General features: G+C 37.6%; 2 protein-coding genes across 2 annotated transcripts; both read left to right on the top strand.

The window, feature by feature from the left end:
• Positions 1-291: 291 nt before the first annotated feature.
• On the top strand, positions 292-3,204 carry LOC129355645 (C-type mannose receptor 2-like). Its single transcript, XM_055025232.1, has 5 exons — positions 292-348; positions 1,029-1,103; positions 1,280-1,666; positions 1,750-2,097; positions 2,597-3,204. Exons 2-5 carry the CDS (start codon positions 1,070-1,072, stop codon positions 2,941-2,943), a joined length of 1,116 nt encoding a protein of 371 aa, XP_054881207.1. The 5' UTR covers positions 292-348; positions 1,029-1,069; the 3' UTR covers positions 2,944-3,204.
• A 2,712-nt stretch (positions 3,205-5,916) lies between these two features.
• On the top strand, positions 5,917-13,561 carry LOC129355614 (C-type mannose receptor 2-like). The gene is made up of 9 exons (XM_055025199.1): positions 5,917-6,054; positions 6,260-6,334; positions 6,506-6,692; positions 7,645-7,772; positions 8,076-8,390; positions 9,530-9,547; positions 12,401-12,534; positions 12,576-12,744; positions 13,059-13,561. Exons 2-9 carry the CDS (start codon positions 6,301-6,303, stop codon positions 13,418-13,420), a joined length of 1,347 nt encoding a protein of 448 aa, XP_054881174.1. The 5' UTR covers positions 5,917-6,054; positions 6,260-6,300; the 3' UTR covers positions 13,421-13,561.
• The last annotated feature ends 494 nt before the right edge of the window (positions 13,562-14,055 follow it).

The raw sequence follows: 14,055 nt of genomic DNA, 5'->3' as shown, positions 1-14,055 counted from the left end.
AATAAATGATGCTGAGACTCACTAAACACTATGAGACTTAAAATTTGAATATGAAATTAATACCAAAGGGGAAAAAAAAGTTCCCAGCCTTTCCCCTGATCTGATAGTTTTGCATTGAGAAAAAAAAAACAACTTCCTGCTTGAGAACAGAAGGCTTTGCTATCATTATTTGCATCTGGGTGACGTTTACACGTCCAGTTCCCAGCAGATCTCAAACTACGTCAAGCATCCAGTTTTCCACAGAAGCTAAAAGTGCCTCGGCTGAAAGAGGCTGATAGAGAGAAGAAAGATCAAACATCTCGTCACATTCTGAGCCACAGACAGTAAAGGAGACAAAACTGAGAAAAGGTGAGAATTTATTTGATAAGATTGTGAAGCAAATAATCAAATCCCTTGGTCTGGGTTGCATCTGTGGATGAAAACAGAGGAATTAGAACTAGAAAGAAAGAACGGTCAGTATAATTTATAATGTCATGGCAGAGTTTGGTGGACGGGGTTTGGGGTCTCCATTTTGTTACGTGCCGTCGCTTTTCCACTCTGCGAAACTTTTCCCCTTGAAACAAAAACATATGCTGGAGCAATGCATTGTGGGATCACCAACCCGTCCTTCAAGGCCGGAAGCCCAGCAGCATCAGAGCAGAGCAGGAAAGACTTCTTTCATGAGCAGAATGCCACGAGCCACGCCCTGCTGCACGCGAGGTTTGAATATCCAAATGATGAAATGGTTAAAATTAAATTCAATAAGCGAGTTGTGCTAGTGGAGCTCTGGCTGCTACGAAGGAAAGACATATAATCAACTGAGAGCTTGAAGACGGAGAGAATGTAAGTTACAGGTTCAGTCTGTGTCTGAACTTTTCTACTGGATAAATGATACATTTCACATCTTTACTCATGTTTTTAAATGTATTTCTGGGTAAAGAAAAGTGCTGAGTAGCGTGTCTCCAGTCTGTCTTGGTCTCTCATGGTTTCTCTGTCCAGTGGAGGGAGAGCTGCAGCTTTTCAGTGTTTCAATGTTCTTCATCCAACAGAGACAAACTGCTGGAGGAAAATAATTCATCTGACAGCAAAGATGCAGTGGAGTCTGATTCTGCTCTTCCTGATGGGTAAGTTGATCTGAAACACAACTAGACTCTCTGGTTTCTGTTAAGTTAAATCCTGAGGAGATCTGGACGACCTTTCACACAGAAATTAGAATTAGAACATTTGTTTTGGTTTTGCAAAGACAAAAAGTTTTAATATTTTTTAGGACTAAACACAGAAATATGTTTATTGCTCTCAGGTCAGTGTTGCTTCATTGACTGTCAGCTCTATGAGTTTCACTACATTAAAGAGGCAAAAACCTGGACTGAAGCTCAGCAGTACTGCAGAGAGAAACACACTGACCTGGTCACAGTGACTAACATGAAGGACATGAAGAGACTCATCAACATGTCAGATGGAGATATAAAGGAAGCTTGGATTGGTCTGTCTAATCAAACACATGGTACCAGAACATGGTACTGGTCTCTGCCTGGACTGGAGTTCAATGAAAGTGAAACAAAATGGAAAGAAGGAGAACCGAATGATCAAGGAAACGAAGGACCTGAGAACTGTGTGATTGTGGATGAACATATCAAATGGATTGACATCCATTGCAAAACTCCATATAATTTCCTCTGCTACAATGGTGAGATTAATCTAATTATCAATTATTTTTATGTGTGTTCTGTCCAAACAAGATGAATATAAATGTGTTTGATTACTTCACAGAAACCAACACAACCCATAAATATCACCTGATTAAAGAGTTGAAGTCCTGGCTGGAAGCTCAGAATTACTGCAGAGAGAAACACACAGACCTGATCAGTGGAATGAAGCAACTACAGGATGAAGAAATGAAGAAATTGATGAACTATGGATCTATTCAGGTATACTTTGGTCTGTTCAGAGACACCTGGAGGTGGTCAGATGGAAGCAGTTTCTCTTTCAGACACTGGAATCTACAGTTTAATAATGAGAGAATCAATAGTGGTCAATGTGTCATGACTGTGTTTAATGATGGAGGCAGATGGAGGAATAAGAACTGTGATGAAAGAAAACCCTTCATCTGTTATGATGGTGAGTTGATGTTAAAAAAATACTACAAGATTATGTCAACATCTGAACTGTGCAATTTCTAATTTTACGTGTTAATTCAGTTATTTCATAGATAATTTATGTGCATCGAGAAAAACTCCAAAATGTTTTATTTTTACCAGAGGTGGTTTAATGAACCCCATTAAAACCTCCTTCTTATTCCACCAAATGTTGATTTCTGGATTGTCCTTGAGTTAAAACATCAGTTTTGTTGTTAATAAATGATCATGAACTTGTAATAAAGATCAAATGCCACTTTGTACCTTTTATCAGATTTTTACACTTTTTTGAGGAATTTCTTTCTTTTTACTTCACATTAGGAATATGTTTTAAAGTAGTGCGTCTCTTACTGAGGACAATTTTTGTTTTTTCTACCACCTCTGATTTAGAACCAAAGACATGAATGTTGTTCTTGTTAAATTAGTTCATGGCCATTATTTTGAAAGCTACAGCATGTTTGTGTTGATCTTTTCGATGACAGATAAATCGATCCTGATCAAACAAAAGATGAACTGGGAGGACGCCTTGTACTACTGCAGAGATTATCACCATGACCTGGTCACCATCACCAACATGGACGATCAGAGATGGATCCAGGAGAAAGTTAAGAACGCATCGACTCCTTTTGTCTGGTTAGGTCTGCGCTACACCTGCACTCTGGATTTGTGGTTCTGGGTCAGTGATGAGGTGGTCAGCTATCAGAACTGGGCTTCAGATGAACCGATGGACGACTGTGACATGTCTGGAGCCATGGAGACGGGAGGAGATCATCAGTGGAGGAAGAAAAATGATACTGAGACGTTTAATTTCTTCTGTTCTAAAAATTAAAATCTTTTATTTCAGTTTTGCCTTTTGCTACATGCTTCAGTTGAATTAAGGCATTAAACAATCCAAATTTGTATATAATAATCATTTACAACAAACTATAAGCCTAAATGTTACGTTTTATGTGAGTTTTGCTTGGAAAACAGATTTTCTTGATATCTTTCAAAACAAAACATTAAGACCACACCTTGCGTTAAAAATGTTTTTCCTTTATTGGTCTGATGTAATGTTCTTATCTTAATTGTTTTGGTTATTCTGGCTGTAAGTGGAGTGTCATTATAATTCACAGAAAATAAATGTGTGAAGACCTTAGTGTGTTTGTATTTAATCTGTGTGTAATTTGTCCAAAGAACCAAGCAAAAACCAGAAACCAGCAACAACTTTAGCATAATTCAACACAGCAACAAAACTTATAAACACCAAATCTAAAGTCACCAAAGTAGACAAAGTGACTCATAACCAACAAGAAATAAAGTAACAGAACACACACACACACACACACACACATGCATTTGTAGAGGTGCCTCTGTGCTCCACTGAGTTCAGTTTGGCTTGGAGAACTCAGCTGATCAGAGAGACGTTGGGCCCTCCCACCTTCTTCAAATCTTAGGAAGTTGGTGTCAAATGAGCGTGCCACATTTGTGCTGACAAGGTTTTCGTTTGTGGCGCTATCATTGTTACAGGTGTTGGTAAAAAAGTTTCCAGAGGATTGTCAGAGGTCATTGTCACTGTCTTCAATAGTAGAAGGAGCAAAAACAAAAATTATTGCTGCACAAACGGACCTGAGTTGATTGACATTCAGATTTATTAGACTTTGTAAATGTGACTCTGGGTTGACCTCTGTTGACCTCTGTAAGCTTTTTCTTTTCTTTTGAAAACAAATATCTATATCTTTATAATGAAAGCAACACACACACACACATATATATATATATAAAACATCCAGAAAATCTAGCACGACGTCTGGACACAAGCCACCTATGAATGAGGCCTGGTTATAGTTTGTATTTCCTGAAACCTGAACTGTTACATATTCTGCTTCCTGGAATCAAACAAATCAGGGAAGCTGTGAAGAAACAAGCGTTGTCAGAAAAAAAAAAAAAAACACCTGGGAAAGAAAAGCAGCAAGTTATTTGCATCCACACAAAGATGACACAAAGCAGCTTACGCTAAAGTCACATTTAATAAGGTCGACACTTTCACATGTATCTCTCCTCACACTTGAATGTTTCATCATATACGTAAACATGCCGGTTTTCAGCTTTGTTCTTCTGAGATCTATTCTTTCCATGCTGCTTTGCTTGCTGTCCTGTCTCAGTCTTCTCATCCAGATCAAGCTAAACTCACTCAGCTATTTACAATCGCCACAGATCCATATCTTCCTTATAGACACATAAACGGCAAAAGTCCTCCCACTAAAATAAAATTGAGTTCAAAAACCGGAAGCTAACGAAATAAAGGCAACAACAGATAAGGAGCTTAATGTGGGGTTATTTACCGTCTGACAGTCAGAATGAAAATGAACGCCTGGCGTTTGCTTACTGTGTTCACATCCTGTTATTTTAACTCGGTAAGCAAAACAGTATTTTTTTTTTTCAAGCACCTATAACTGCGGCGCTCTTCTGTCAGTGCGGTTTGGTCGTCTCGGTTCCAGAACCAGCAGTAAACAACGTTTTGATTGAGATGTGTTTACATGACTTTTTAAGCTCCACCATGTGTTAGAATCAGAGATTAATTCTTAATCACTGGCAAAAAAAAAAAAAAAAGGGGTTGGGAAAACTGTTTTCACAGAAGTTTGTACACATTTGTGTTGTTGATTTATTTGCATTGCTCTTACAGCAGCATAAGAGATTTATCCTGGAGGCATGTTGGACTTGTTCTGAACAGAAAAGCTGCTCTGCAGCCTTCGTGGGGTCTGTGTGCATTAAGCTCATTTGCTTAATACATGTTCCTATGCAGCTGCAAAGTTCCCCGCCTGCTGCTGTTTACTCAGGATGATTTGCATTCTCAGGTCCTTTCTCAGGAATCATAAATGTTTATGCTGGAAATTACAACACTGTCTCTGTCCTGAAATCCAAGTATAAAGTCTTTTAGAACTGGAGAGCCGAAGGATGAGACAAAGTCAGGTTTGTTTAATTCTTTTCATATTTTTTTTCATTTGCTTGAGGAACCACAAAACTCATTTTGTGGTAAATTTCTGCAGGATTCATGTGGTTTGTTTCTAAGTCAGATTAGGATAAGAAATTCAAGAATTTTCACAAAGTTCTCAGATGAAAAGCTTACTGGGACTAACTGTCCAACATGGGGGAATATTTCAATAGACGTTAAAAAGACGGTCGATAAACTGAATGCAGATGACATAAACTTCAACTCCATGATGATCAAAATATTGTGAAATGTGGATTTTTTTTATTTTTATTTTTTTACTGACAGTAAAGGAGTTAAAAAGTCATATTTCTTATGATGTGATCATCTGTAAAGATCTTGGAAATAGTTTCTTTACCTGATGTAGAAAGATCATATGATAGTTATAGACGTAAACACATTCTCAGAGTGATGAAAGTTAGAAAGTGATATAATCCTGAGAGTCAATATAAATAATAAATTGACCTTACTGTATTGTTTGATAACTGGGATCAATTGAAATGTATGCAGGATTGAATTTTAAGGATTTTCTTTCATTTCTGTGTGTTGTGTCCATTTTCTTCAACAGAACTGTGTTCTGTCTTGTGAATTGTGCAGTGAAGTGTTTATATTTTAATCATTTTTTTCCCTCTTTCTGAATTGACCTGTCTTAGTATCAAGGGTGATACTAAGACATCCTTTGACATATCTTTGATACTTTTATTGTAATGAAAATGCCCGTCACCTGGTTTGAATATTCACATATTCAAATGTATCTGCTGTTTCAAGAGCTGTTATAGAAACACATCAGTGCAGACTGAGGAAGCTTTTTATGGCTGAACCTCGAGAGACGATATCCCACAAACTGAGGAAACAAGGATTCAGATGTAAGTTTAAAATTAAATTCAATAAGCGAGTTGTGCTAGTGGAGCTCTGGCTGCTACGAAGGAAAGACATATAATTAACTGACAGCTTGAAGACGGAGAGAATGTAAGTTACAAGTTCAGTCTGTGTCTGAACTTTTCTACTGGATAAATGATACATTTCACATCTTTACTCATGTTTTGTCATGTATTTCTGGGTAAAGAAGGGGCTGAGCAGAGTGTCTCCAGTCTGTCTTGGTCTCTCATGGTTTCTCTGTCCAGTGGAGGGAGAGCTGCAGCTTTTCAGTGTTTCAATGTTCTTCATCCAACAGAGACAAACTGCTGGAGGAAAATAATTCATCTGACAGCAAAGATGCAGTGGAGTCTGATTCTGCTCTTCCTGATGGGTGAGTTGATCTGAAACACAACTAGACTCTCTGGTTTCTGTTATTTTATTGATAGTTAAATCCTGAGGAGATCTGAACGACCTTTCACACAGAAATTAAAATCAGAACATTTGTTTTGGTTTTGCAAAACAAATGTTAGGACTAAATACAGAAATATGTTTTTGTTTACAGGTCAGTGTTGCTTCATTGACTGTCAGCTCTATGAGTTTCACTACATTAAAGAGGCAAAAACCTGGACTGAAGCTCAGCAGTACTGCAGAGAGAAACACACTGACCTGGTCACAGTGACTAACATGAAGGACATGAAGAGACTCATCAACATGTCAGATGGAGATATAAAGGAAGCTTGGATTGGTCTGTATGATCAAACAAATGGTACCAGAACATGGTACTGGTCTCTTACTGGACTGGAGTTCAATGAAAGTGAGACAAACTGGAAACCAGGAGCACCACTGGATGACTGGTATTTCAACTGTGGAATGTTGGGGCTGAATACCAGATGGTTAAATGTTTACTGTAGATATCCTTACTTCTTTCTCTGCTACGATGGTAAGATTGAAGTCTTTTGTTTGAAATATCATTTATCTTTTAAAATATATGTAGAGTATATAAACATCTTTTTTTTTCAAATCTACAAATGCACACACATCTGAATGGAGAACAAACTTAACATTTTTATTATCAAAATTTCATTTATCTTTGATAATAAAACCTGTTAAGAAACTTTTCACATTCATGGAAAAAATGTTGTAATCCAATGTAAATATTTTTATTATAAGACCTCCACTAATGAATGTAATTTTCCATGTTCTTTTTACAGCCCCACATAACTTGACACATCCAAGAAATATCATGTTTTGTGTAGAATTTCTTTTTTTAACATGTCATAGACGTTTCAAGTTTTAAATCAGAACTCATATAACAAAACTAACAAAACCGAATCAATCATATCAAATTAATATTTACAAAAAATAAAGAAAAACTATAAAGCTTCTTTATTAAATGTTTTTTCTGAGAATACTTCTCAAAAGTCATGTAAAGATAATCAGATCTGTTCACTCCACAGAAACTAATAAAACCCATAAATATCACCTGATTGAAGAGTTTAAGACCTGGCGGGAAGCTCAGAGTTACTGCAGAGAGAAACACACAGACCTGATCAGTGGAACGAAGCAACTACAGGCTGCATTGAATATGACTTTCTACAACATGTCACTAGATGAATATATATATATGTATTACAAATATATGTACATTGGTCTGTTCAGAGACACCTGGAGGTGGTCAGATGGCAGTAATTCCTCCTTCAGACCCTGGAATCTACAGTTTAATAATGAGATAATCAATAGTGGTCAATGTGTCATGACTGTGTTTGATGATGGAGGCAGATGGAAGAATGAGAACTGCACTGAAAGAAAACCCTTCATCTGTTATGATGGTGAGTTTTTGCTGCAGTAATGTAGTACTGTAACATAAAACTCTACATTCTTAATGAAACATCATTTAGGAAAATAAACTTTATTACTAGAGAAAACGTATATTTTTTAATAATGTAACCTTTAGGTTACATTATTGGTAAGCTTATGGTGAATCTTATCATTGGTGGTTTAACTAATTATATTATTACATAAATTTAGTGAAATAAAGGTCCTTGATACTTTTGAAACTTCTTTTTTGTTGCATTAATTCTGATTGAAGACTTATAGTTTTATTCTTTATATTTTATGTACTTTCATGCCAGATAAATTGATCCTGATCAAGGAAAATAAAACTTGGCATGAGGCCTTGACCTACTGCAGACAGAACCACCATGACCTGGTCACCATCACCAACATGGATGAACAGAAACAGGCCCAGGAAAAAACCAAGAAGGCATCGACTCCTTTTGTCTGGATTGGACTGCGTTTCAACTGCAGGATGAATGTTTGGTTCTGGGTTTGTGATAACTGGGTCTGGGACGGTCAGAGTGATGAGTGCAACATGTTTGGAGCCATGCAGGCAGGAGGAGAGCATCGGTGGTTCCAAAGAAACGGCAGCGAGAGATTTAACTTCTTCTGTACTAATTAATAATTCTTCCTCTTCTTTTTATTATCAGCTTTTTTCTCTTTCTGCATCATTTCAGTTGTTATTTCAATTTTGCCAAGGAATGATCTGTTAAGCAGAATTTCAGATTGCATTTAGATTGTATATTATTTGCATAAAACTTTGCTGTGATTTAAAACAATAAGATCTCAATAAATCATTTGAAAATTTTTCCACATGTTGAGACATTTTATTCTGTAAAATTAAACTGAAAGATATTGGGAAGATGGAGATGGAATAAAAAGAGGCCAATTTTTGTCCACACTCTCACACTAGTATTGTTAAAAAACCTTTCATTCAATTTCATTATTACATTTCCAAATTCACCGGATTCGTCTTTCCCACTTAGAATTGTCAGATATTTGTAGATTTGTATCCTTTAATTGAACTCATAAGTTACATTTCTGGTGAGCTGTACTTCTTCTGGTTGGTCCATCAAAACCACCTCTAACACCAAAGATACACACCCACACACACACAAACACACACACACACACACACACACACACACACACGCACACACGCACACACACACACACACGCACAAACCTTTTGTATTTCTACAAAAACGTAAGACTTTTACTTTTAGAAGTTTAGTATCTACATTTATATCTAACCCAGACATTTTCACAAACCCTCACCATTACTAGTGTTTTCCTAACACCAACTTTAACCAAATGTAATTCTAACCTAACCAGAAGAAGAATTTAAAAGGATCCGATGGATGGTGGCAAAAAGAGCAGTGTAGAAGTAAAAAGTCCAGCTGATGCCTACAGAGAACCTGAACAACCCAAAGAACCCAGAGAATCCTCGGTTGGTGACAGTGGATGACACACAGCCCATGGAGGTGGTCTGCCAGTGATTGAAAGACTGATTGATCGGCGTAAGCTCTCTCGCTGATCTCAATCATCGCTGAGTGTTTGATCTGCGGAGCCTCTTGAGGGGTTTAACGAAATGCCAACAGAAAAACATTTGGAAGCAAATATGAATGTGCAAAATCACAGAGGAGGCCAAAACAGTCCCCAAACAGACAGACAGCCAGCAGAGACGCTACATATTCAAACAACGATTATAAGGGAAAAATCATCATTTTTTTTTTGTTGCAATTTTCAGGTTTATATGAGTGTGAGGGTGTGAATACTTTTGCAATCTAAATTCAGACACATTATATGTAAATATTGCCCCCCCCCACCCAAAAAAAAAAAGATCCACATAAACTGCTTGTACACCAACAGAGACAGTGTAGCAAACAGTATAACATTCCAAGATGAAGGAAAATAGGTCTGTTACACTCATTTTTGGTTTGATTCTTAGCTTCACCGCACAGTCACATCTAGATATGGAAAAAGTGTGAGTCACAAAAACAACAGACGCTTGGATGTGAACTCAGAACAGCATTCTGGGAGATGCAAACAGAGGAGACATTTTGGCACTTCCACTTTGCTCTCTTTGGTTACCTAGCAACTCAGGCATTCTTGGTTACCTAGCAACTCAGGCATTCTTTGGTTACCTAGCAACTCAGGCATTCTTTGGTTACCTAGGAACGACCAGTTGAGAAGTTGCGCAGCAGCAATTTCTTGTTTTGCCGCTTTGCCTCATAACTTGTTCAAAATAATAATAATAAAAAAAAAACAAAACCACGTGGAGAGAAAGCTGGATAAAATAGGACAATTCACACCAGCAGTTTGTTAGTATTTTGGATAATTAAAACAAAAGACTAATCAATAATTACCAATATCGACAGTTATTATAATAATATACTTTCTTGATCCCCTAAAGGGAGTAAATGTGGTTTGTCAAAGCACTGCACACAATAACAACAATAATAATTGCATATTTAAATGCATATTTTCCTTTTGGAGCAGTACTTAAAGTAGGTGGTGAATAGAAAGGGAGACAGTACAGTTCCCCGTGATGCGTATCCACGGCAAACGGTGTTATTTTTACTAGTGGGAGACGATAATCATCATCTCAAAAGTTAAAATAGTGAACTACTGCCACCTGTACAACAATCATAAATCTCATGAGAGTTTGGGGAAACACAGCAGAGGAAAGGTGAAAGTTCTTCCATTATTTTGTAATGGGCAAGAATCATATCCCCAAGTCCAACATCTTTCTGCCCAGCTTAAAAAAAACAAAACAGTCAGATATATTTACAAGGAAGCAGCAGTAGAGACAGAGGAGATTGATTTACTAGTTCATTACAACAACCAATGGTCTCATCCAAGATTAGTGGTGGGACTTGTTCTGAACAGAAAAGCTGCTCTGCAGCCTTCGTGGGGTCTGTGTGCATCAAGCTCATTTGCTTAATACATGTTCCTATGCAGCTGAACACAGTTCCCCTCCTGCTGCTGTTTACTCAGGATGATTTGCATTCTCAGGTCCTTTCTCAGGAATCATAAATGTTTATGCTGGAAATTACAACACTGTCTCTGTCCTGAAATCCAAGTATAGAGTCTTTTAGAACTGGAGAGGCGAAGGATGAGACAAGGTCAGATTTGCTTCGTCCTTTTCATATTTTCTTCAGTCGCTTGAGGAACCACAAGACTCATTTTGTGGTAAATTTCTGCAGGATTCATGTGGTTTGTTTCTAAGTCAGATTAGGATAAGAAATTCAAGAATTTTCACAAAGTTCTCAGATGAAAAGCTTACTGGGACTAAATGTCCAACATGGGGGAATATTTCAATAGACGTTAAAAAGACTGCTGCCCTATAAGAACAGCACATATTACATCCTTCTCCAGATACACAGGTCCTTTTGTGCTCTATTATTTTTTTCTTTCTCCGCCTGGTTAATGAACAGTTGTAATAAAATGACCGTCACCTGGTTTGAATATTCACATATTCAAATGTATCTGCTGTTTCAAGAGCTGTTATAGAAACACATCAGTGCAGACTGAGGAAGCTTTTCACAGCTGAACCTCGAGAGACGATATCCCACAAACTGAGGAAACAAGGATTCAGATGTAAGTTTCAGAAACGTCCAAATCCTCTGAAGAAGTTTATTTCTTTCATTTCTATGTTGATGAACTAAAAAGTTGAGTTGAGTGTCTCCAGTCTGTCTTGGTCTCTCATGGTTTCTCTGTCCAGTGGAGGGAGAGCTGCAGCTTTTCAGTGTTTCAATGTTCTTCATCCAACAGAGACAAACTGCTGGAGGAAAATAATTCATCTGACAGCAAAGATGCAGTGGAGTCTGATTCTGCTCTTCCTGATGGGTGAGTTGATCTGAAACACAACCAGACTCTCTGGTTTCTGTCAAATTATTGACTCAGCTAGATTCAGCAGAGATGTTATAAGGTAGATATTACCCATTTTGTTATTATTTTATATTTAATACACTATTATGTTTTGCTTTTGTAGGTCAGTGTTGTTTCATCACCTGTCAGCTCTATCAGTATCATTACATAAAAAATGAAAAGACCTGGACTGAAGCTCAGCAGTACTGCAGAGAGAAACACACTGACCTGGTCACAGTGACTAACATGAAGGACATGAAGACTCATCAACATCTCAGATGGATAAGAGAGAAGCTTGGATTGGTCTGTATGATCAAACACATGGTACCAGAACATGGTACTGGTCTCTGCCTGGAGTAGAGTTTGATGAAAGTGAGACAAACTGGGATGAAGGAAAATCGACTGATCGAGGAAATGATACATCTGAGAACTGTGGGATTCTGAATGGCATAAAATGGGAAGTTATTCGATGCAATACAAAAAGAGCTTTCCTCTGCCATGATGGTGAGTACTAATAAAACCCAGAATGTAATATCTGTAAGTGATCTAATAAAACGGTCTGGATTAAATATTATTGTTTTTTTTAACATTTTGATAAAAATATTTCTTGCAAATTTGGCAGAGTGGAACAAAAACATCCAACTCAACCTTATAGACACATTAATTAGCATCTCTGACAATTACCTTATATTATGCTGGTCTAAACAAAATCTGAATGGTGGCAAATATTCTTCTGTTAACCTCCTAGAAACCAAAAAGACCTATAAATATCACTTGATAGAAGAGGAGAAGACCTGGCTGGAAGCTCAAAGTTACTGCAGAGAGAAACACACAGACCTGATCAGTGGAACGAAGCAACTACAGGATGAAGAACTAAAGGAAGTGATGAGCCCAAATTATAAACCATACATTGGTTTATTCAGAGACACCTGGAGTGGTCAGATGGAAGCAGTTTCTCTTTCAGACACTGGAATCTAGAGATTAATGATCATCAACCCAACAGTGGTCGATGTGCCATGACTGGGCTTCATGATGGAGACAGATGGAAGACTGACTCCTGTGAAGAGACTAAACCTTTCATCTGTTATGATGGTGAGTTTTTATGAAAGATCTGCTGTTACTTAATACCTTTCAATCTCCCTTTAATTCTAAAAAAAAAACTAAAACAAACCCCTGTCTTTATTATTTTATAGTGTTTATAACAAAAAACTTTTTCTTCAACACTTGGCAAATCTGTTTAAAATATTGATCTCGCATTTACACTGTTGAGATGTTAAAGCTGCATTAATAATTCATATAGACTTCTCAAATCAGACACAAGCACTTACTTTATTTTTTAGAATCTTGCATGCGCTACATCTGGTTCAGAATGATGCTGATGCTGAAGGGACGTTCTGTGTTTAAAGTCTTGTTTGCAGAGGATAACGTGATTCTAGTCAAAGAGAAGATGAACTGGGAGGACGCCTTGTACTACTGCAGAGATCACCACCATGACCTGGTCACCATCACCAACATGGATCAACAGAAATGGATCCAGGAGAAAGTCAAGGAGGCATCGACTGGTTATGTCTGGATGGGTCTGCGCTACACCTGCACTCTGGATTTCTGGTTCTGGGTCAGTGATGAGGTGGTCATCTTTGAGAACTGGGCCAAAGGTGAACCGATGGACGACTGTGACATGTCTGGTGCCATGGAGACGGGAGGAGATCATCAGTGGAGGAAGAAAAATGATCTTGAAGAGTTTAATTTTCTTTGTACTAAGGATTAAGCACTGCTTTTTCCCTCTTCGTCCTCCAATCGTTAAATTATTATTATTTTTTTCATTTATGTCAAATAATTACTTGGAGTATACATTTTCTTTTTAGACCAAACTTCAGATAGCTCTCTGAAGATGTTAAGATTTCGTTTCTTCTGCATAGCCTCTCCTCTCCAGGTAAATGTAACATTACATAAAAAACTAACTTACTTGATGACGTAAATCATGTTTTTGTTCAATTTATGTGATTTTAATGAATAAAAATGCTGCACCACGCCGCCGTCTCATCTCCTGTGTTTCAACATGTTGTTGTTACACGCGAGAAAAAATTAGATGAATAAGTGAAATAAAACAACCTTTCACTGTGTGGGATTAACGTTTGCTCCATTCATCCAGGGGAGCTGGTGTCTATCTCCACCTGTCGTTGATCGAGACAGGCATCCGATCAATCAAATTCCTATTCCTCCAATAGAAAATAAAACCTTCTAAAAATGTGTTGTGGTGTTGATGTGTGGATGGTTTCACCCGGTTCCCTCCTCTGCTGAAGGACCGAAACCAAACAATAAAATGGCTGTTCTGTGAAAAAACAAGACGTAGCTTCTTCCTTCTTATCACACCAGGCAAGACCTGTGATATAGTCTAAGGTA

Source organism: Poeciliopsis prolifica, unplaced genomic scaffold, assembly GCF_027474105.1.
Source record: "Poeciliopsis prolifica strain line A6 unplaced genomic scaffold, Auburn_PproV2 SCAFFOLD139, whole genome shotgun sequence".
NCBI lineage: Eukaryota > Metazoa > Chordata > Actinopteri > Cyprinodontiformes > Poeciliidae > Poeciliopsis > Poeciliopsis prolifica.
This window is presented reverse-complemented; position numbering and strand designations above follow the sequence as displayed.